The sequence below is a fragment of the Macadamia integrifolia genome, chromosome 9 (genome assembly GCF_013358625.1).
Source record: "Macadamia integrifolia cultivar HAES 741 chromosome 9, SCU_Mint_v3, whole genome shotgun sequence".
Classification (NCBI taxonomy): Eukaryota; Viridiplantae; Streptophyta; class Magnoliopsida; order Proteales; family Proteaceae; genus Macadamia; species Macadamia integrifolia.
The window spans coordinates 36,306,731-36,329,060 of record NC_056565.1 but is presented as its reverse complement, the minus strand read 5'-3'; the positions used below and the strand labels follow the sequence as shown (position 1 = coordinate 36,329,060).

At 36.2% G+C, this 22,330-nt stretch overlaps 1 protein-coding gene across 2 annotated transcripts; it reads right to left on the bottom strand.

The window, feature by feature from the left end:
- Window positions 1-440: 440 nt before the first annotated feature.
- LOC122089819 (phosphatidylinositol/phosphatidylcholine transfer protein SFH9-like) lies at window positions 441-11,311 on the bottom strand. 2 transcript variants are annotated; one of them, XM_042659514.1, is made up of 14 exons: window positions 10,587-11,311; window positions 10,181-10,481; window positions 8,734-8,833; window positions 8,360-8,626; window positions 8,183-8,260; window positions 7,983-8,084; window positions 7,851-7,900; window positions 7,644-7,743; window positions 7,238-7,345; window positions 5,095-5,179; window positions 2,644-3,038; window positions 2,434-2,505; window positions 1,180-1,361; window positions 441-1,070 (listed from the first exon to the last, which is right to left on the bottom strand). In XM_042659514.1, the coding sequence occupies exons 1-13, from the start codon at window positions 10,591-10,593 to the stop codon at window positions 1,305-1,307; spliced, it is 1,722 nt and encodes a 573-aa protein (XP_042515448.1). In that variant the 5' UTR covers window positions 10,594-11,311; the 3' UTR covers window positions 441-1,070; window positions 1,180-1,304. The 2 variants fall into 2 exon arrangements, with proteins under 2 accessions (XP_042515448.1, XP_042515447.1); XM_042659513.1 differs by having other exon boundaries at window positions 441-1,081; window positions 10,587-11,310.
- Window positions 11,312-22,330: the final 11,019 nt, after the last annotated feature.

Below are 22,330 nucleotides of genomic sequence, written 5' to 3'. Positions count from 1 at the left end.
GATAAATTTATAACAGAGAGGCAGGCAATTAGGTAGTTGTACTCTTGTATAAGTCTAAGAAAAGTTACTTGTTTGACCCTTCTACCACTATAAGTACTTTCAACTATAGAGTAGTGGAGTAATAGATTAATAATTAGTAATAAATGTGATCTGTAGCCCATCTGGCCCCAGTGTGGCCTTGCACCAAAAAATATTCTTATCAGCACACAACAATTGTTTATACCCTCTTTTTTTTTTTTTTTGGTAAAAGTTGTTCATACCCTAGCCCCATAAAATAGACTCGCTCTGTCCCAAAGTTCAATGCTTCGGTTGCTTATAGAAAGCTTTCATATTGAACTACCAAACTATGAATTCTCCCTTGTGTTAATAATCTGTGTAAGTTACTGAAAGTGAAAGTTGGTATCTAACTATGATGCTCAGTCTGTGAAGGAGTCGTCAAATTAATTTGTTCGAAAGGGTCAATTCTGAATTCGTATTTATATAAGTTGCACTGAACCCTGGAAAGTACAGATCCATTGTCATCTTTCTTCAATACATAGCTATGCACAACTCTCAACAATTCCCAGAAGTAAGACATTATATAAATAAATAAAAACAAAATCAGAACTAACATTGTAATAAATTATGGGTAGTAGCTGAGGATTAGAAAAGAGACCAAGCGAAGGTTCAAGGTCATCACCATGGTGGTCGAAAAGGGTGGGAGATGTAGCCTTCAAGTTTTGAATGTAGATATGAAACTTGTGTTCACAGACAGAGGTCAGAGATGTGAGATTACTTCATAGGGCACATCAGAATACCTGGAGAGATGGTAAAAGAGGGGAGGAGAAACACAAAAGACAAGTCAACAGGAAGTGGTGACTAGTCCATTCCCTTTAGCTTTACTGAATACAATGAAACGAGTCGAGATAAATGTACATCGCAGAGAAATTTGACGCAGAGGCAGCCAGCATAATCACGGTGAATGCTTGGTATATCATTTTCTGAAGGAAATAGTTACACCTCTTTGCCCCCGAGTAAGTGCCTGTGTGTGTGTGGGCGCATGTGTGTGTGTTCCTGCCTACTTCAAACACCTGAAGAATTTCTGAAAAGTTAAAAATGAAAACAACAAGGGCTATCAGAAGAAAGAAACAACCTTTACCAACAAAAAACAAGAGGTCAGAGTTACACAGAAACATTTACCTTGAATCGGTGAAACTCGTCCAGGTGCTTTGATCAAGGCTAGTTACCACCAGCACTTCGGAAAAATCTGAAACAAGGGGAAACTCTGCAGCAGCTTGGAGCATCCATCCTGTCTCCAAATGTATTCAGCTTCCGGGGGGATGAGGTTTGCAATTATTGAACCAGCAAGAATAGTTCTTTCTCTGTGATTGACAAGTGCATCATCAGCAATCTTTTCTTTCGGGGTGGGGGTGTTAGGGAAATAAAAGATGTGATAAATGCCACAAAGTTATCTTGTAGCAGAACTAAGAATGAAAAAAAAAAAAAAAAAAAGAACTACATTTAGCAGTAAGGTTTTCTCCGTTTCATCTGCTGGTAAGATTTGGCTTACATTTCTCCAATTGTTCTTCAGATTTCATTACAAAAACTTTCTCCTTAACAAAAGGAAACATGATTTTTGACAACATTGTCCACTACTTTCTTTCAGGACCATGTTATTCCATGTGCACCTAAAAAAGAATTAAGACAAGTCCTTAGGTCCATCACTGTTTAGAAGGGTATCTCTGTCTCCTTATGCTGTGTTTGTTTCATCATAAAATATTTCAAGGGAACACAGTTCATATTTAAAAAAAATTATTTTGTATTTTCTGACATTAGGAGTTACTTTGGTTGTACATTTGATCATGATTGAAGAAAACAATCTAGCCCAGTGATTGAGATGGAGTTCTCTGTCGGTGCCAACCGTAACAATGATCAATATACCAATACTATTGGAAAAATGTTGTTTTCCATTTCCGTAAAACACCCCTTTTTTCTTTCTACTCCTTGTACAATTTGTTGATTTTCAACAATTCTTATTATACAGCGAAACAAAGGTAGCCTTCAGGAAAGAGGGGGTGGTTTATTCAGCTAAGCCCTTTAACAAACTAAATGGGGTTGACTCCATGCATCATGTCTCACCACCGAACTCTGTCAAAGAATAGTTTGTGGAGAACTCAAAGCCAAATCTAAAGAATAGCTTGTTAATGAGCCTAGCTAGGTCAGCTCATCTGAACAAAGCTTGAGCTTTGGTTGGAGGCTTATGAGCCTGAACCCAGAAAACCTTGTTTAGCAAGTAACCATGGCATGCTGAAAGCCATGATAGGAAATTTTTGGTTTGCTTAGCCCAATTTATTTACAGTGCTGATAAACTCACACTGGAAGAGCACAGACATCTCTTGCACTCATAGAATGGAATCAGGATTTTTTTTTGGCCTGAAAGGACCACAAACTTACTAGGTTAGTTTCCTTTAAATTCTCCAGTGACTCTGCAAGTGCCACTTGTTTTGATGCTGTTGCTTGTAGTGCCTATGAAACATAAAAAGGATAGTCAATTTCCAGAAGTCACACTGAAACAAATTCCAATGAAGAAACTGCTGAAACCCATGATTACTATAATCTGCAAACTAAACAATAAATCAGGTGGTGAGAAGGAAAATTTCTTACTTTCTTTGTCTTTTGTAAGTCATATTCTATGGATTTAATACGACTCAATGACTCCAGAAGCATGTTATCTTTCTCTGGAGGAATTTTCACTGGTTTATTGGTCAGTTCAGCTACCAATGTTTCTAAACTCTGTAGCCTCTGCAAACAAGGACGGATTAGATCCTCTCTGGCAGCCTGTGAAGCAAGTTGGTCTTCAGAACTTGGACTAGCTGATTCTGAAATACGTTGGTTTTCCAACCGTTCACTGGCATTATTCATTGAAACGATCTTCCCAAACCCAAAACGTACAATATGTAGCACAGCTAACACTTCAAGTAAGAACTGAGCCACTAAAGTTGTTAAACGAGAAATGAACTTCTTCAGCCTTCTTTCCGTGACATTATCAATTGAATCCTCTGGCAGAAAGAAAAAAAAAAAATCTATAAGAAACATTTCTGTAGGCATGCATGGGCGAAAACATCTTATGTGACATGACACAAGACAATATCCAAAGCATTATACTTAGTATTCAATAACAACTGATAGAAAAACAATAACCATGGATTTCAAAGATAATGCAGAGGGATAATTCAAATGAAAATCCCCTCCCAAGCACATAATATAAAAAGTTCTGACAAAAAATAACGAGATTGGACCGAAAAAATTCTAGCTCTTCTGATGCTGTTCATGGAAGAAATCAGTTTCACATGTCACTGTTCGCATGAACAATGTTACTATTCACACTGTACTGTTCACGTGAACAGTGGTGTGGGCTCATAGGCCTTGCATGGAGAAGGAAGTCCAAGGAAATATTTAAGCGCGGGGCTCCATTGAAGATACCAAGAGAAGGGAGATTTTATTGCTGATTTAGTTGGTTACTATTTATTTACTTAAGTTTCTATTTTTGCAATCATGCTTAATTACTAAGTTGGAGTTTTTACTTAGTAATTTTAAGTTAGATTTTGTTTTGTCTTTAGTTTCTATTTTGAGTTGTAATCTTATATTAGGAATTCTACTTTTTGGTTTGTAATCTGTTGGTGGATTCCCTCCCACACAAGAAGGGCTTTTTGAAGGTTATTGATACAAGAGAGAGGGGCTATTACAGCTCAACGATTTGATGACCGAAAACTTGGCTTTTAAGCTGGTATGCTGTGTGAAACAGTAGCAGTGGAAAACTGTGTACAATGAGAGACCGTATGTGAGAGACCCTTCCTATCCCTTCTTCTTTAATTCATTCGAACCAGTCCAGTATATACTTTCTCTGTCATGGGCTATTTCCAGGTAACATCAGTACCTCATTGTTGATTAAATGTCTCATTAATTCTGTTCTCATAGTTTTGATATTTTTCCAGTCCTAACAGCACATGTGGTAGGTTGTTCTGACAGCAGCAATTTTTTTTTTTTTTTTGAGTTTTAATCCACCCCCTGTCAGCCCCCTTCAATCCAAGTTTGAGCCTCATCAGACTGCTGGATCATGAGTTATAATTGATTCTCTTGCCTTCTATTTTCTGTGTTTCTAAACCTTCTAATTTCTGTTACTGTTTATTTCTCCCCAACCATCTGTTGGATGAACCTGGAATTTTCAGCATTGAATCAACATATTAGGACCCTCCTTCGGTTTATAATATCTGCCCCATCCATTGGTCTAAACTAGAGTTATCAGTGCTTCCATAATCTGTCAATATATTCTGTATATTGATCACTATGATGCTGGTTATTCAGTAGGTTAGCTAATGTCCATTCTCTTCCTCCATCATCTTCTCCCTATATATTGATCACTGTGATGCTGGTTATCAGTGCTTCCATAATCTGTCAATATATTCTGTATATTGATCACTATGATGCTGGTTATCAGTGCTTCCATAATCTGTCAATATATTCTGTATATTGATAACTGTGATGCAGGTTATTCAGTAGGTTAGCTAATGTCCATTCTCTTCCTTCATCATCCCCCCCCCCCCCCCCCCTTTTCACTAGCCAAGAGGAGAAAACAATTAACTAGTAATGCAGGATAGAGATGGTTGTTGCCTCTCTAACAATTTAGAAGCAGAGAATGCAAGGGGAAGATATCCCTGGGTAACAAGTACACGACACCTTCCCACCCTCCCAAGGAGAAAAATATGCCTTAGTAACATAAACCCAGAGTGAAGAGGCTTCAACAAAAACTTGGTATAAGCTAGACACTTGATAGAAAAAGCAACAACATTGACCCAGAACTACATAATTGCCAAGCAAAAAACTCGGATCATAGTGCGGGGAGTAAATCCTATGGACTCAGTAACTCTGATGATTTATGCAGATGATTATGTTGCATAGTTTGATGCAAGCATTAACATCAAGCAAATTCTTTATTAAATAAAAATTTTCTTGCTGATCATGTACCAGCAAATGCTTTATTAAATGAAAATTTGCTTGCTGATCTTGTACCAGAAAGTACTTCATTAAATAAAAAGTTGCCTGCTGATCATTTACCTGTTGAACTGACATCTTCAACCGCAGTGGCAATACCAACTGATTCAACCTGGCTGCGGACGGGTACAAGATCATCTATTCTTTCCTGAGAAAAGAGTAGGAACCAACAATGAAGAAGATGTTATTTATTTTCCTCTTTATTTATTTATTTTTGGGGCGGGAAAAGGAGATGCAGAAATTAGACAGGTGTAAAAGTTCAGCATCCCAAGAACATACACAAGAAGTCAGCAAGGCTTTGAACTGTAATTCACTGGTTTGCATGGGATTAGTACTTTTGTACAATTTTTCAACATGTGTCCTATAATACATCTGGGTGCGAACCTATTACTTTCCAATAAAGCACTACATTGTTTATAAAATAAGGATCAGTAAGCTTTCAAAAAATCTCTCTCTTCAAAATCCACATGACCTCAGCCCGTGTTTTGTTGTTCTGCCCTGTTGATCTGAGGCCAGATAAAATGGAGGATTTTGTCATGTTGGCAGGACATTTAAAACCTTCAGCCACACCTATTTAAACATGTGAAGGGGCTGAAGAGGTACAGCCAATTGCAAGCAGTTGGGAAGGTATTGTTACTAAGTTCAGATTGAATTGTGTAATCCACGATTTTAAAACACGATATTATTTATTATTCCTTCAGAAAATAGCTGGCAAATATTGTAAGCTATTTACAACCTTCGTTGTGTGTACAATCATGGCAGGCAAGTGTGACCTTAACAATCTCCCAACCTTAAAGGTTCTCAGATATGTGTGGGGCAACAGGAAACCAATTTTTTTAATGATAGAATAGGAGCCACAATGTTGCACGGTATTATAACTAATTGGTCGCATTACTCAAGGTTAATTGCCAGTGTGTGCAAATTCTGACACCTGTGAGGGATGTAAATGGGGTCTAGGAGCTGACAGACTGTTCTTTCTTAAAATAATTCAGTAGGAACGGGTTAGGATTGCACAGATGAGTGTCAGGTTGTACGTTGCAGTATGTAAATCACCTAACTTAACTAGGGACTCATGCTCCTCAATTGAGAATATAAAATTGTATATTAAGTCTTACTCATGGTATGATGATGCTTTTAATTTATTATACAAGCATGGTTTTTACATTAAAATAATATCAAGTTATGAATTCTTTATGCTTTCTTTTTTCCCTTCTGAATCTGGCACTTGACAAGAAGTCATACAGATGATCGATCTCCTTGTAAGTGTGTTCCCTTCAAAAGCCATCATTCAGGAAACAGAAGACACAACCTGATAACTCAATGAACCAACTCTTTGAGGAAATTGCCGTACTAGACAAGAAGGGATGCAAGGCTCATAAGTCATATCTGCATTTTTCATTGAGAAAGGGGAGAAAGACAAAATATGACAATCCATATGAAATACAGAAGCCTATGAAGTTCTCAGCCCTGTGAATAAAAAAAAAAAAAATAAATAAACTATGAGGCAGCATCTGCACATGTTTTGTGATTTTCTCTTTCTTGGTTGCATTGCACTAGCGGCTAGCCCAACTTGTGCATCCTACGCTAGCGGGTAAGGTAGCAGCATCAGCAGCGGAAAGCTTGCTAGGAGATCACAAGGATCACCAATACAAGCAGCAAACCACAAATGATGCAGAGGTACAGGCAGTCCGCTGATGGATTGACTATTTAAATGCAAGGAAAAGCTCACATTCCCCGAAGAGTAATTGCTCCAACTAAGTAAACTACTCTATGCTGATGCTACTTTACAAATCTTGGTTCTTGTTACACCAATAATATGGTCAAGTATACTCCAAAAAAAAAATTCTAAAGAAAAAAGTTCCAGAAATAAACATTACAGAAAAGGTTCTCTGACCCAGGGCATAGGGGAGTGCACCAATGAGGGGTGATGGAACTATTTCACAAATACGAGACAGAGAGGTCATTTCATATGTGTGTGTGTGTGTGTGTGAGAGAGAGAGAGAGAGAGAGAGAGAGAGAGAGAGAGAGAGAGAGAGAGAGGATGCTAGTGTACCCTCCGCCACTTGCTCAGAGAAATTTTTCCCTAAACATTATACTTGACTCTTGACACCGACATTCTGATAGCAAATATAAAAAGGAAAGCTGATCCTAAGGGAAATATGAAACATACAACTGCTTATAAAAATATTATCGGGCATAAACTCACTTCTTCACGGAGTGTTGTTAATTGTGTGAAGCTAGAAATTCTCAGCCCAGTTGATGAGACTTCAACATCTGATCCTGACTCAGCAGAGGATATTTCATTACCAACAATCTGTGACAAAAAAAGAAATGGTTAAATAACTCAAACATAAGCTAAGATAAGCAATGTACAAACTGTACTGTACTGTTTTTTTTTTTGGGGCATGTCACCTTGAGAGGCATGTAATTTATCTAGAGCATTGTCCTCATAAAAAGTACTGCTAGTTTTTTTTTTCTTTGTTAAATGTGTAGCTTCTCCAGTATGTAACTGCTGTTGATAGGGAACATATGTGATAAAGAAAGTATTTGAGGCATCTGTTCATGTGTCATAATTTATGAATTAACAGTAGCAATGAGTAGAAGGATTGGACCTTCATTATTTCTGGATCATTCCATGGTCCCTTATTAGATTTCATGCACCCTCCTTCATTTGGGCATGAACAAGAGCCGCCTAGGAAATCCGGCAGTTGGCTGTTGAGAATCAAAATGACAGGATGAAACTTGGGAAAAGAAGTCTAAAAAGCTCTTGAGGTAGTGCAATAATATTAATTTCTAATTGATAAAAGGAAAAACTTGACCTTGCGTCTATATTTTCCAGCAGTTTGCTCTGAAATTTATTTCCTAAAACCTGCGAAACCAGATCAATGTCAGTTACCTTCCGAAAGCCAGCATAAGTTGGAGACACTAGAAGTAAGACAAGGTCTTCTTACATTTATCTTTGAGGTAGTTCTCGGATCAAGAAAACCTTTTACAGTGTTCCATAGAAGTTTGAAACCACTTCCAGCATTAACAATGAACATCTGATTCAATGTCTGCACATGATTAGCTGCTATTAGTAACAGAGAGTGAACTCCTCTAGAACTTGAAATGATTTTGAACTTTTGAAGCAGTTTCTTTATGAATCAGACACCTCAGGATAGTTGTCACCATCAAGTTTTTGCATGCGGGTAATCAATTCATGTGCAGCCTTGCTGAAACTCATCCAGTTCTGCCCAATTGACAAAGCCATGCAAATCAGGAATAAATCCAAAATATTATGCCACATGGCAATAGAATTATCATAGCAGTGATTTGTCTTAAAACATACCAATCCTTGTACATCCAAAATTGTTGTTGATGAGTTAATTTGCCTTTTCGCAGCAATAGAACATGCTGGAAACTTCTCTGAAAAGTTCTTCTCAAACCCCTGAACATGGTACTTCAAAAACCGGTCCACTGTGGTAACCTCCATAAGTTTAGTAGGGTCAATTTTGCCAAGTCTCTCAATATAAACAGGCCTTCCCTCTTTGTCCACTCCATGGTAACCGTGAGGGTAATAACGTTGAACCTCTTCAAATTCTTCATAAACAAAATCCTAACCACAGTTTGTTGTGGTACAGCATCGATTAGAGCGTAGAAAATTATATGTAGAGTATACACTAAAATAACAGAAAATAAATGAGATTTTGAATGAATGATTACCTGTACAATAGATTCAACCCCATACTCCTTTCTCCACTTTAGCATTTCTGCCCACATCTGGACAGTTTTTTCAAGATCAAATTTTCTTGCCTTCAAAAATCTGCATCAACAAGAACCCTTCTTCCATGAATTAGGAGAAAACAACAAAAGAAAATTTCACATAACACAGGAACTAAGCATTGAAAACTTACTCATTTACAAAGTCAACTTGGTCAACATACTACAATTTTCCCTTAATAACCTAAAGAATCCATGCATCTCATCAAACTATGTGCACCTCAGGTATCTCTTGAAGTCAACCAATGCATTGTGGGGCAAAAAAAAAAAAAAAAAAAAAAAAAAAGAAGAAGAAGAAGAAGAAGAAAGCACAAGCACGGGAGAAATCTTTCTAGTTCTGTTCCTAAGCTCTGAGAAGAGAAGTCAAAAAGGAATTTATACAAATTACAAAAAATATGCTATTCCAAAGACATAAAAAACACACGAAACCATCAAATATAGATCCCAAAGAGAAGGGTGCGTTGCTTGAAGACCTAGAGCAGATCACCTTCTTCCCGTACATGCTAATGCGAAAGCTCTGCAGAGTCAGGGAACTAGTTAAACATATCTTTAGTTGTGGATTGGACTGAAGAAATTGATGGAACAAGTGATAAAAATAAGGATTACTGTCTCCAGATGCATGGGAAATTGCCTTTGTCAGTTAGCAATGAAACTACTTCTAACTTCTAATGAGTGAACTATGAATTATAGGAACAAAGGTATGAACGTTGTACAGCAGAAGGCGGCCTCCATCCAATCCTATCTCATTCAGGAAGTCTAACACCATGATCGGTAGACAAAAACAAACACTAGGATGGGGCAATTGATTAGAAGAAACAAACTTTTCATCAATTAGGAAAAGGAAAGGTTTCTCTAGTTCCGTATCCAATACTATATTTGAGATTAGTCGAGTATCAGAAAACAAGGAATAGTTTTTCCACCATATACTACTTTTCTGAAAAAGGATTGAAGAAAAGTGACAGAGGACTTGGAAAACAATAAGACTTGAATGGTTTTAGGGACAGCAAAAATGAAAAAGATGATCAACTCGAATACCAGACACCATCAAGAAAAATTTTAAAAAATAGCAAATATGAGCCGAAAACAAGTTTGATTGTTCAAGGAGTATAAAACTAACATTAATTCGATCAAAGAAAGCAAAATACCCAAACTACAGTACAGGTAAATTTAGATAGACAAACTGTGAGGGGTCTGCGTGATGTCAGTTTCTTCATTTATGATAATGCTGTGGCATCAAATTCATCAATTATAATGCAACATAGAACAGAATGTAGCAAAATGATTGAGGAATTCATTTTGTCAATCATCGGAAAAGAAAGAATAAATTCCCAATTTTAATCTGGTATGATATAGTAGAGAGAGAAAAACACAAATGGATAAATTTGCATACCTTCTCATTGTATGATAATCATCGAAGCGGGGTGGAAGAAGATCTTTCTTGAGCAGAGCCTGACGAAATCCAAACACCTCTTCTTCCTCCTTCGCATCTCGAACATCTTCGATTGATACAGATGGAAACCGACAGTCGCCGACTCTTTTACCTCTTTTCCTGAGAGTGTGTGAAAACTTGGTTGAAGCGTTCATTGCCTTCTTCTTAATAGATCCGATCCGAGTCCTTCTCCTCTCGTCCTCAGATGTCTCATAATCAGATTTTCTCGCCCGTTCATCTTCTTGAATTAAAAATCCTTCGGCTAAAAAAAATAAAAATAAAAATCCAGCTAATCAGAATAATACGATCTTTTTCTTTTTCCACAACTCAATCCGATTCAAGACTAAAACCTGGAACTCGAATTTACCTGGCATTGTCAACTGTGCGAGAAAAATCCTATTTAAAAGACTGAAATACAAGGAAAAGCTGCAATGTAAGCACTAGATCTCATCAATCTGCCACAAGATTCTCTTTTTAGGCTCTCAAATTAGACAAAATTCATCAGAAGCTTTCAATAAGGCCAATGAAGAAAGACAAAGCAGGTAATAGCAACAACTCGAAACGCATAAAACCGAGGCAGAAAGAATGAAGAAAATTCCAGGCTTCTAGCTTCAATGACGTGAGAAGAATCAACAATGAGAAACTAAGATCAAGAAGCGTGAAGACAAGAAACGTTGTTCCTCATTGTGAGATACGATCTGGAAAACCCAAAGGAATCGATCGATTGGAAAAATAATGAAAGAGAATGATCAAAGATCGATGTAAACTGCAAAGAATTGTGAGAAATAAATGAAGCGCAGGTAGGTTTCAGAGTTCCAGAGTCTCAGAGTCTCATCAATACGAATGGAATGAAAACGAACTTTCATTGTCTTCGTCTTTGTGTCTTCTCACTCTCGATGTTTCCGATCTGTCCGAATCTGTCTGTGAAGAAGAAGAGTGCGCGCACTAGCTCGTTCTTCTCTTTTTGCTCTGCTCCCGTCCTGCGTAATAGGCTGCGTGATATCATAAAAAGCTTTGCGTGAGCTTAGCTTACTAGCATTCCCGTTAAGAGATCACGTCGTTCTCAAGAGAAAGAGTTAGAGAGAGAAAGTGTTAGAGAGAGAAAATAGCGTGGTATGCAACGGCTGCTTTTACTTGGTATTTGGGTGGAGAGAGAGACAGGAGTTTGAGATAGTCAGATAGCGCCGTCCGTAACCGTAGGAGAGTGGGGTATTCGTTTCAATGCTTTTCCAGTCCTGTACTGCGACAGTCCTACACGGCTACACCTACGTGTAGCCTTGTTACCCCTACGTCCTGGAAACTGATGGGGTCAGTATCCATCAAGGATCAACTTATTAAGGCTCTAGGGCGTCAGAGCTTAGGGCTTAAGGATTAGGGCATAGGGCCCACTTGTTACGTGGTCTAAAGGGTCGATTAGTGCCTTAGATTCTAGAACAAGGTTTGTAAATCTCTTCCTCGACTGAGTCCACTATTGATCGGATAAAATGATCGGATAAAATTACCCCTATCTTTTTCTTGGGAATAGAATCATCCCTTGTGGCGGGGTTGAAATCATCTACAATTCTGATCTCGTATAATTCTGTGTAATACCACCTTCAGGCGGTGACATGTGTATTGATACCAATACAATGGTCCAGATCTGGTACAACTAATAAAACATTAAATCAATGAAGAAGCATTTAAATCAGATCTGGATCATTGCATTGGTATCAATACATGTGTCACCCCCTGAGGTGGTATTTCACAGAATTGTACGAGATCGAAATTGCAGACGATTTTTTTCCCCTTATGCAGTGGTTTCTACGGAAAAAAATCGTCTGCAATTCTAATCTTGTACAATTCCGTGAAATACCACATTCAGGGGGTGACACGTGTATTGATACCAATGCAATGGTCCAGATCTGATTTAAATGCCGCTTCACTGTTTCAATATTTTATTAGTTGTACCAGATCTGGACCATTGTATTGGTATCAATACACATGTCACCGCCTGAAGGTGGTATTGCACGGAATTGTACGAGATCGGAATTATAGACGATTTCAACCCTGGTTTCTACACCTATACACAGACTGTAATGAAATTACATTCCACCCCTATGAAACCCAAAATATCTATACTATTTTTATGCCTATATGATCACTCGATCATGACTCAATTAGCGAAGAATGAGGATTTATTGGAATCACTATAGCAAATTGTCTAGATTAGATCTCCACACAGATCCAAACCCCCCCCCCCTCCTCTTTTAAAAATAAGGTAAAATTATATGATTATCCACTTCTAGGTTTCTTTTTATAAAATTACACACTAAAAGTTTTCAGTTAACAAAAATACCCAAAATTAGGTTTCCTTTTACAAAATTACCTACTTAAAGTTTAAGTTAAACAAAAATACCTAAAATTAAGTTTAGGTTTGCAAAACCACCCACTAAAAATTTTAGTAATAAAAAAATACATGATTATATGTGGAATATGAAGAATCACTATTCTTGGTAGTTTTGTAAACCCAAACCTAATTTTGAGTATTTTTATTAACTGAAACTTTGGGTGAGTAGTTTTATAAATCCAAACTTAATTTTGGGTATTTTTATCAACAAAAACTTGTTGTGGGTAATTTTGTAAAGGGAAACCTAAAAGTGGGTAATCATGTAATTTTCTCAAAAGAATTCCCTAAACAAAAAATGGCACATTTGGTAGAAAGAATTTAAATGAGGTAATAACTGATAACATGGAACAGTATGAGGCATAGGAATGAGAGTTTTTCGGCAACAATAAGTTGGGAGTTTTGTGTTTAACAGAGGCAAGGCAATAATTTTACACCCTCTTGTGTCTGTCACAAGATCTATGTGAACAGGTGGCATTCTTTTACTTTTTTATTTATATTAAAGATAATTTTGTCTTAAGATATTGGGAGGTTTGAAAATTTGTAATACAAAATAGGGATTGAGTTCCATGCTCGATTGCATAGCTTAAGTTAGTGTCTCCCAATGTCTATATCTTTCTTTCCACAAGAGGGGGTAGATACTTTATATTTCATAAGGGAGAGGGAAAAAAAAAAGAGACATAAGGAGACGCTAGCATACGTTAAACAACTTGCATCGCTTTTCCTCTTTACAAACATATTAGGAATGAGAAGATCCCAAAAATTTGAGAATTTTATTTAGAGAAAAATAAACTTGCATAGTTGAGTGGATCCTGCCCCCAAACACAAGTACACTCAAAATTATCATCCCACTCTTAGTAAAATAAAAATCTCATTCATGTTCATGTCCTATTCACTTGCATAGGTGTAGGGTTACTGACCATGTGGCGATTTCTTGCCCTTTTGTTTATAGTACATTTGGCAACATTCAATTCAAATATATTGTTACTAAAAAGATCAAATATATTGGCCATGATCCGACTAGAGCTTCATATATGAGTAACAAATCTTTGGATCACCCTCTCCACAGATTTTGAGCTCCACCTAAACTACCAGGCTGTAGATATTAAAGTTTCACTAGAGAATCCTCTTCCTTAATTATTATTCAAATTTATCACAAATAGATGAAGATACTAAAACTCTACAATGGGAGCACATCTAATAGAGATGTAAATAGATCAAATACAAATCACATATAGATTGGTTGTGATTGAATCTAGATATTCCCTTATCAAGTAACATCTTTATTGGTTTAGATCATTGACTTTTACACTGGGGACCTTCCTCTCCCTTAAAGGGTACAATTAACTCTTTTCCTCATTCTTTAGAATCTGTCGAAATTTCAGGAACCCTCAAAATTATTAATTAATTATATATATTTCTCATAATTGATTATCTATTTAGATTGAATAATTATTTTCTAGATTTTCATAATTCGGACCTCTAACCAGATACGAGATACGAATACACCTCAACGGATATACCTCTAGATTTTCATAATTGATTATCTATACATATGATGCACAGTAGAATGCAGGCCTGGTGAGTGGTGTCTATTTTCATGGCAAAGCAGTGGTGATAATCCAGATTCTCCTAGCTAATAGGTTCTGTTTGGTTGTTATTAAATGGGGTGAAGCTTAAGGTACAATAAAGTGAGTGGTGCGAATCTTGTCAACTTTTTCCACCATATCTCACAAACACACAGGAGAGAAGTTAAAAAAGAAAAAAAAAAAAAGATAGCAGAGCGAGTCACATGGGCAAACACATACACATAAATTAATATAGAAACAAACACATTGGAAACAAATGCCGGATAATAGTGTCACGGACTTCTTTCCTGCAACACCCGCGACACATAAAAGTTAAATTTATTCACTCAAACAATTCTTGTGGGACACAAAAACAGATAATAGGATACTCTGCAAAAGCTAGACTTGCACTAGGGTTACATTCCATATTTGAAGGAGCCAAACAAGAAAGCTCACACTGTTTGGTGTATCACTTCCGGTGATAAAAGGGATGGCAATTGGCAAGGCAAACCTGATAAAAAGTGGGGAATGCATGGTACTAGAATAAAGGATTTAGTTCTTGGTACGGTATCGGTATTGGTCACTTTTGTCCTTTGGTTTTCAGAAAAGTATGATTTTTTAATTTTTTCTTTTATCCCTGAAATGATACGGATGATCGACTTGGATCGATTAAGGATTAGAGATCGATCTCAACCAATACCGATACTTAAAACCATGATTAGAATTGCATTTCAAAATCATGGGTGTTGTTGCAACTATAGTAGTTTTCTAATTGAGATTCCAAAAAAAAAAATCTATCAAGTGGTAGTGTTCTTTAACTAAGGGTATAAATTGGTATGAAACTGCGTATTTGGTTTTGCTTTTGATTTTAAGGAGTGTTGGTGTGATTAAGAATCACAATGATGCAAGGAGACTAACCTCTACTTAAGGCATTAATGTAAGGAGCAAATTAGTATCCACCAAACAATTGGAAAGTCTAGGAAATCAAACACATGGCGTATCAAAATGAGTACCACATTTCAGAGTTATTTTTCGGTTCTAAAAATGGATAGAAAACAAACGTTTAGAATATTTTGTCCACATTATATCTAGCCATGCGGTTGAGACATAATCGTATCACAATAATACATGATCAAATAAACAAGTCTTTTTTTTTTTTTTGTGGTTTGTAAATATTTAAAAAAAAAAAATTTCCATGACCTATTTCAACTATATGACCTTTGTATATATAAAGCTATTAGATAATGTTAAATCTTTATCAAAAAAGAAAAAGTAGATAATGTTAAAATCATTCAAGAACTAAAGGAGAAAAAGATTAGATTTTTGTTTATTTAAACAAAAAAATATGGCATGCATTCCATTCAAACCCCGAACCCCAATTTTTTTTTCAGTTGATCTGACCAAAAGAGTATCTATTTCCAAACATTTCTCCCTTTAAATGTAATATAGCTAGATTTTTTTTTTTTTTTTTATCTATTAAAAAAAATGTATCTAGATTCAATTGGTCTGTTGCTAGAATATCAACTATAGATAGAGAAGCATAGAGTTTTTTTTACTTCTTATTATTTTAGGCTATGTTTCTTTTCACTCGTTTATCTTCATTCCTTTACAATGGAAATTAGTACCATCAAATGCCCAAGAGAACGGGTAGTTTTGACCCCAATGATATAAGGGTTGAGAGTTGATGATGGATCAAGTCCTATCACATGGTCATATCATCAGTGGTGATCATGGTTTTAAATGTCAATCTTGTATTGGTCATATCGGATTGGTATTGGCTAAGACCGATCCTTGATCATTGACCAATCTTGATCAGTTATTCCTATCATTTCAGGGATAAAATAGTAAAAAAAATTAATACTTTTCAAAAAAGTAAGGGAAAAATTGACCAATAACCATCGATCCGATCATATCCAATCTTGATCGATATTGACAGATACAATATCGGTATTGTCCCCTAAATCCATGGTGGTGATGGGATTCTTCTTCCTTTCCTTTTTTCTTTTTTTTTTTCAAACCACAAAAACATGCTAAGCTATTTTTTTTTTTCCTTCTAATTTAATAATACATGAAAAACCCCAAACACAACCTGCTTGGGTGAGAATTTTCCCCCTTAAATTAAATATAAAATGTCAACATAAGGTAAAAGTCAAGTTTAAGTAGTTATTCTTTCATCTTATTTTATCACATCAGAATTGAAAAAATAGACTCAAAAGGTAATTTTCAAGAAAAAGGAGAAGAGGAGCATAGAGTTTCTTGATTTTTTTCTTCTCTAATTTTGCACTCGAAGAAAGAGCATATGGCCAATCTCTTTTTTTTTTTTCCCCTTCTTATTGTTATTATAATTTAAAAAAAAAAGAATGTTCCTCCTAGTGTGTATCTCCGTCAAGACATAACGAGTGCGAAAGATCGCATTACTCCCATGCCAAAGATACTTATGCGTGTCCTCTTATTGGCCACTCCCTTTGACGTGTACTAGGGGGTAGCGTTCTCTTATCTATAATTTTAATAGTACATAGAAACCTTTACTAACCATGGTTTTTGGTATCAAGAATCATCGGCTAGGGAATCAATCATATAAGATAGTTTTGCCGTTAAAGATTCTTATTGTTGACTGTATTTTGACAATAATAACCATTACTTGTACCATTTCGGTTAGTCAATATCGATAGAAATTGACCGATACGACCGATACCTAAAAAGCTAAAACCATGCCCTCAACCCAACCTCCCTAAGGTGGGATTGCCCCTGGTTACCACTATAAACAGTTGGACACAAGGGTGGGTGGCGATTTACTTGATTTGTGATCTCCACTATCGACAAATACCTAAAAAAACCCATCATCCAGGAACCCCCCGTGGTTCTTCAAATCTAAATCTTGGATTATGAAATAATTAAGAATCTATTTTTAATTAATTCTCTAAAAATCAATGACCAATAGAAACACTTATTTACACACATTTCCAAACAGCAACTAACCACGCTGAGAGATTTGGGTGAAGATAGAAAAAGACAACATGTATGCTATCATGAGCTTGACGTGGTCTGCACCTTTGCTTGGAAGGTCTAAGACAACACCATAGAGCTTTTGTTTTAAGTGGATCTCATTTGTTGGGTCAAAGTAAGACACCATTTGTTGTTTAGTGTCATTAATTATATATTTACCTAATTATGCTGTCGTAATTGGGGAAATGGTCTGTTTGATCATGCTTATGTTAATTAATATAGGATTAGTTTTATATTCAATTTTGATCTTTCACTAATAAATGTATTAAAGAATTAAATGAAGATTATTACACGAACACCGATCTTATCCTTGCATTTTTCATATCACTAGGTTATAAACTTTTTTTTTTTTACCACGTGGTAGATTAATTTGGATGAATTCTAAGGCACCGTTTGACAACATTCCATTTCTGCTTTTTCTTGTTCCTAAAAACAAAGAAACAACGTAAAAAGCTTTTGATAAAGTTATTCCGTTTCACCAATTTCTAGAAACATAAATCAAAATTTATGCCTATTTACAATTCTAAAAATGACTTTGACGATCGTCGTTTGAAGAAACAAATTTAAGAGGAGAAAAAAAAAAAAAGGCTATTGTGCCCGATAAATCTCTCAATTATTTAAACCTAAAAAGAGACAATTAAACCCTCTCTCTCTTTTGGACATCCGATGATATTATTGGGTTTTTTAGTGGCATTATGTCTGAAAAAACATTTCGAGAAACAGGTTTATCAAACACCCAAAAATCTGTTTTTATTTTCGGAAACGTGAAAAGCCGTTTCTGCTATTTCTAGACATAGAAACAATAGAAACGTTATCAAACGGTGCCTGAATAGGTGAATCCATTTTATTGATCAAGACTGAACTATTAAATTTCACCCTTAAACAAGAATTGCAAATGATTAAAAATAAGACCAAGTTTTCTTGAAGTCACAGTGAATGAGCATCAGTTCGTTGTGGTCAATCGGCACCGTACAATGGAGAGATATATGGGGAGAGAGGGGGATCACATCAGACTTCCTTCACCGCTCAACTTTATCCTTAAAAATATATGTTTAAAGGTATATAAAATTACGAGAATGACATTTTAATAGTGAATTTTAAATTATTTATCACATTTACCATGGTAACTAACGCATAACTATCTTATTACTCTTACTAAAACCAATTAAATTAAAGGAAATTTTATGTCAATCCCTTAAAGTAAACCTCTATTTACCACAACTCCCTCAATTATAACATATTTTTATTTTGATTTCTTCCATAAAGCAAATTTTCATATTCTTATCTCCCCTATTTATTTTAAGATTCACATATTAGTTTTTAATGGCACTTGCCTCGATTACCCCTTCAAACCTAGATTGTCTACCTAACTGTTTTTTTTTTTTTTTTTTTTTTTTTCATTAGTTCGAAGGCCACTAGGCCAGGCAAGACCCACAAAGGGGCCACATAGAGACCCATTAGGGGGTCAGACAAGATCCACTAAGGGACCATCAACGGGATCATTAGGCCATATTTATTGCAATATTACAATTATTATTATTTTTTTTTTCAAAAAGTTGAATGAGGTAAGAAAATTGAACTAACGATCTTCTCTGAACATATGCTAAAACCCAATTCCCGAATTACCTGCCACTAAGCTAGAAGTATTGAGATGACCAAACTATGGCACTGTAGTGCTATAGAGATTTTCAGGATTAGATGATAAAAATGTCAAACCCCAGCCAAGCAAATAAAGTTGGTAATGAACTTTAGAGAACCGGGTCAGTAAGGTTGTGCTTTTGATGAGTTCAATCTGAATTTCATTAATTTAGTCTCAACTAAAATAAACTGTCCAAAGAACATGTGGACCTTTGTCATACATGTTTTGGATTGTTTGGATAGTGTTCTATAAATAATGATTTAATGGTTATAATGCCAGGTAAGTACAACCGTTTCCATTGTTTTAATAGTGGCACTTGATGGTTAAAAGGTTGTACTATCTTAATTAAGAGGTGGATTGTAAAGAATCAAAGCAAATATATTGGAGTCCAAGTTGTTTTTTTTTTCTTTTTCCCCTAAATGCATGAGAGCGATGGGTCGGGAAAGAAGATGAGAATTAATTTCAATGAAGAAAGAAAGCATTCGATGATCATTTCTCAATGCAACAAAGAAGATGAGTAGCTTTCATTTTCTATGTAACACATAGGCACGGAAAAGGGGCCATCAATGTCAAGGACAACATTGGTAAGTACCGACTTAAACAATGATCTTTTCCATGGAGTGAAAGATTTGGCTCCTCTACTTTGTATAAGAGACTGCAGCTCAGATCCAACATCTTAGAACACCTCGTCACTTAACCCAACACTCGGGGGAAGTACTTTGAAGTGCTTTAGGGCACTGAATCTGCGCTGTCACCTCTTGTGCATAGTAGAGGACCCTTCCCTGAAGTGAAGGCAGGGTCTAGCGTAAGTCTTAAGATAGATCGCGCATTCAACCCTCCTACCCCCCCACCCTCTCTAAGTAATAGTAATAGTAGGAACTAGTAGTAGTGCGACAATAAATTGGGCCCTTGCTGACCCTTTATAGGTCCTTGTTTGGTCCCACTGTGTCTTGCACCCGGAAAGAAAAAACATGAGGATAGAGAGAATGGTAAGCATACCATAGTCTTATCTAAGGGTGATCAACCCACGATGGCATATCATGTAATATTAATTTTAGTTCAATGGATTGTGTTAGACATTATTAAAATTCATGTGAATATGAGTTGTTTTAGGTAAATTAGAATTAAAACTTACAAATTGCAATAAAATCCTTAGTAAATTTCAAGCCATATGTATAAAAATACATTAAATTAAAACACCAAGTTACATGCTTCATCAATGGATGCTTAGGTGCTGCCATATTGCAAAGCAACGCATGCCTGGGTAGGTTAAAATTTTCAAATCGCACAGGTCAATAATGTCTCGCCATCCATTCTAAGTGAGCTAGCGGGTGATCAACAAATGAGAAGGGAGAATGTCAACACATGACGGCATGCCCAGCCTTTTCCCTGTTAAAAATTATATAAATAGGAATTGTGAAATGACTTGTCCCTTCTACCCAACCTCTCCTTTTCCTTGATCGCATTTAATTTGATATGTATTTGTTAGGCCTCTCTCTTTCTAACCTAACCCAACCTACAATTATATTTGATATTTTCCAGATCATTTCCTTAACAATTGGGTATGTACTTGATCGATAATTCAATTAGGTCCATCGCTCTTATTGGTAAAACAGAACAGACAAAAGAAAACACATGAATGGAAGTCTTATTTAATTAGTTGGATTTCAACTGATGAGAAACCCATATAAAGGGTCAAATGAATCTCTCCAACTTATGCCTAAATGAATTTTTTTTTTTTAAAGAAAAATCTCTCATAAAAAATGGGAAAAATGTTTTCTGTGGGGGGGATGTGGCCGCTGCATTCAAACACATAGAAAGGGGGGGAGGGGGAGAGTGAAATGAGTGGCCCACCCCCATGAAAGGAAAATGACTCTTTTATGAATGCTTCCTTGCACACTCCCATTGGCTCTCGTGCACATGTAGGAACCTAAAATAATTTATTAAAAGAACAAAGAATATAGAACTAAAATGTAGGAGACAAGTCAAATTAATGAGAAACTAAGAGGCATCACAAAAGTCTTAGACAAGATAACGGAAAAGAAAATAGAAGAACCATACAATCAATTGCAAATTAAATTTTCAATTCCTTAGAACGAAGATAGTATGGGAAAATCTTAAACAATATCTCCGACCAGAATAGACTTGATGGCCATCCAGATCATCATTTTTTTCATGATGTTTAGAAGATTCCTTAAAGTCATGTAGAAGGAAGGCTGAAAAAGAAAACTGCCAATCAGAAATGCAAAGGAAACGACATACCAAATTAGATCTACGATTGCATCACTTAGCTTAGACTCCGAAAAAATCCTCCAAAAAAGCAATAGATGAAGTATATCAACCTCAAGATTCACTTTATTAATTTATTTGTAGAGTCTATTCATATCAGAAGCAGATTTTTTTTTTTCTAGAGGACCAAATAGGATTTTGGTGGTCATCTTTTTCTTTCACATGATGGGAATCTGAATCCGATTGTGAATTTTATCAAGATTCTCATCATATCTTCCAATTGGGAAACTTTTAATATTCAAACAATCTTTCATTATTTTCAAATGTCTCCTTTCCTTAGCCTCATTCAATTCTTGAAATTTCTCCAAACTAATCCTTCACCAATGATTGATTTCCATAACCAGTTCGAGATTTAGACAACTACCAATAATGTTGGTGTTTGATGTCTTGTATTTCGTCGCAGTTTAATCCAGGGAGTACTGGTGCAGCACCTAGACAGCCAAGACGGCGATCCTGCTAGCCGGTTAGCGGGCCGTGGGGGTTGCAAGGGGGGCAGGAGGCCCCCCTGCATAGCAGGGGGTGTAGGGGGGCGCCCCGCTTGAATTTTTTATTTGAGGGCAATTGTAATTTAATCCGGATTAGGGTGGCAATTGTAATTTAATCCGGATTAGGGTGGCAATTGTAGTTTAATCCGGATTAGGGTTTTTTCTCGCTATATATTTGTAGCGAGGGTTTCTTTCTTTGTAATGCAAGCAATACTGAGAGGTGTGAGGACGAGCGCTGTAACCCTATTCTCCATTGATAGTGAAGCAGGATGTCATCTCACCGGGGACGTAGGCAACTTTGCCGAACCTCGTAAAATCCGTGTGCATTGTTTGTTTTGTTTTTCCATTATCTTCTGCATTGTTTTAGGGTTGCGTTTCTACAAATAATACCCACTCCCTTAGCATTCTATTTATCCCTAAACCAGCCTCTAAAATTTTGTCCGTTTTCCAAAATAGTAGTGGTTATTTGATGTATCTTAATTCAGTTTCCCCAACTTTTTTTTTTTTTTTTTTTTTGATAACAATGGGTATCCAGGCCTTCGGCTTGATTAGTCCCGTTGGCCTATACTGACCCCACAACTGCATGGATTGGGTCATACCTAGGTTGAATGAGAACCATTCAACTTTCACTAAAAATAGTGAATAGCACTAAACACCCTCGTATGAGTGACCCAAAGTGTGCCTAGTGAGAAAAGTTATTAGTATGATAATAAATAAGATAGGAAAAAAGAACGCTCTTTA

Coding starts and splice junctions, on each gene's coding strand:
- LOC122089819 (XM_042659514.1), bottom strand. Junction 8,834..10,180: donor GATTATCATACAATGAGAAG/GTATGCAAATTT, acceptor TTGTTGATGCAG/ATTTTTGAAGGCAAGAAAAT. Junction 8,261..8,359: donor TTTTGGATGTACAAGGATTG/GTATGTTTTAAG, acceptor TCAATTGGGCAG/AACTGGATGAGTTTCAGCAA.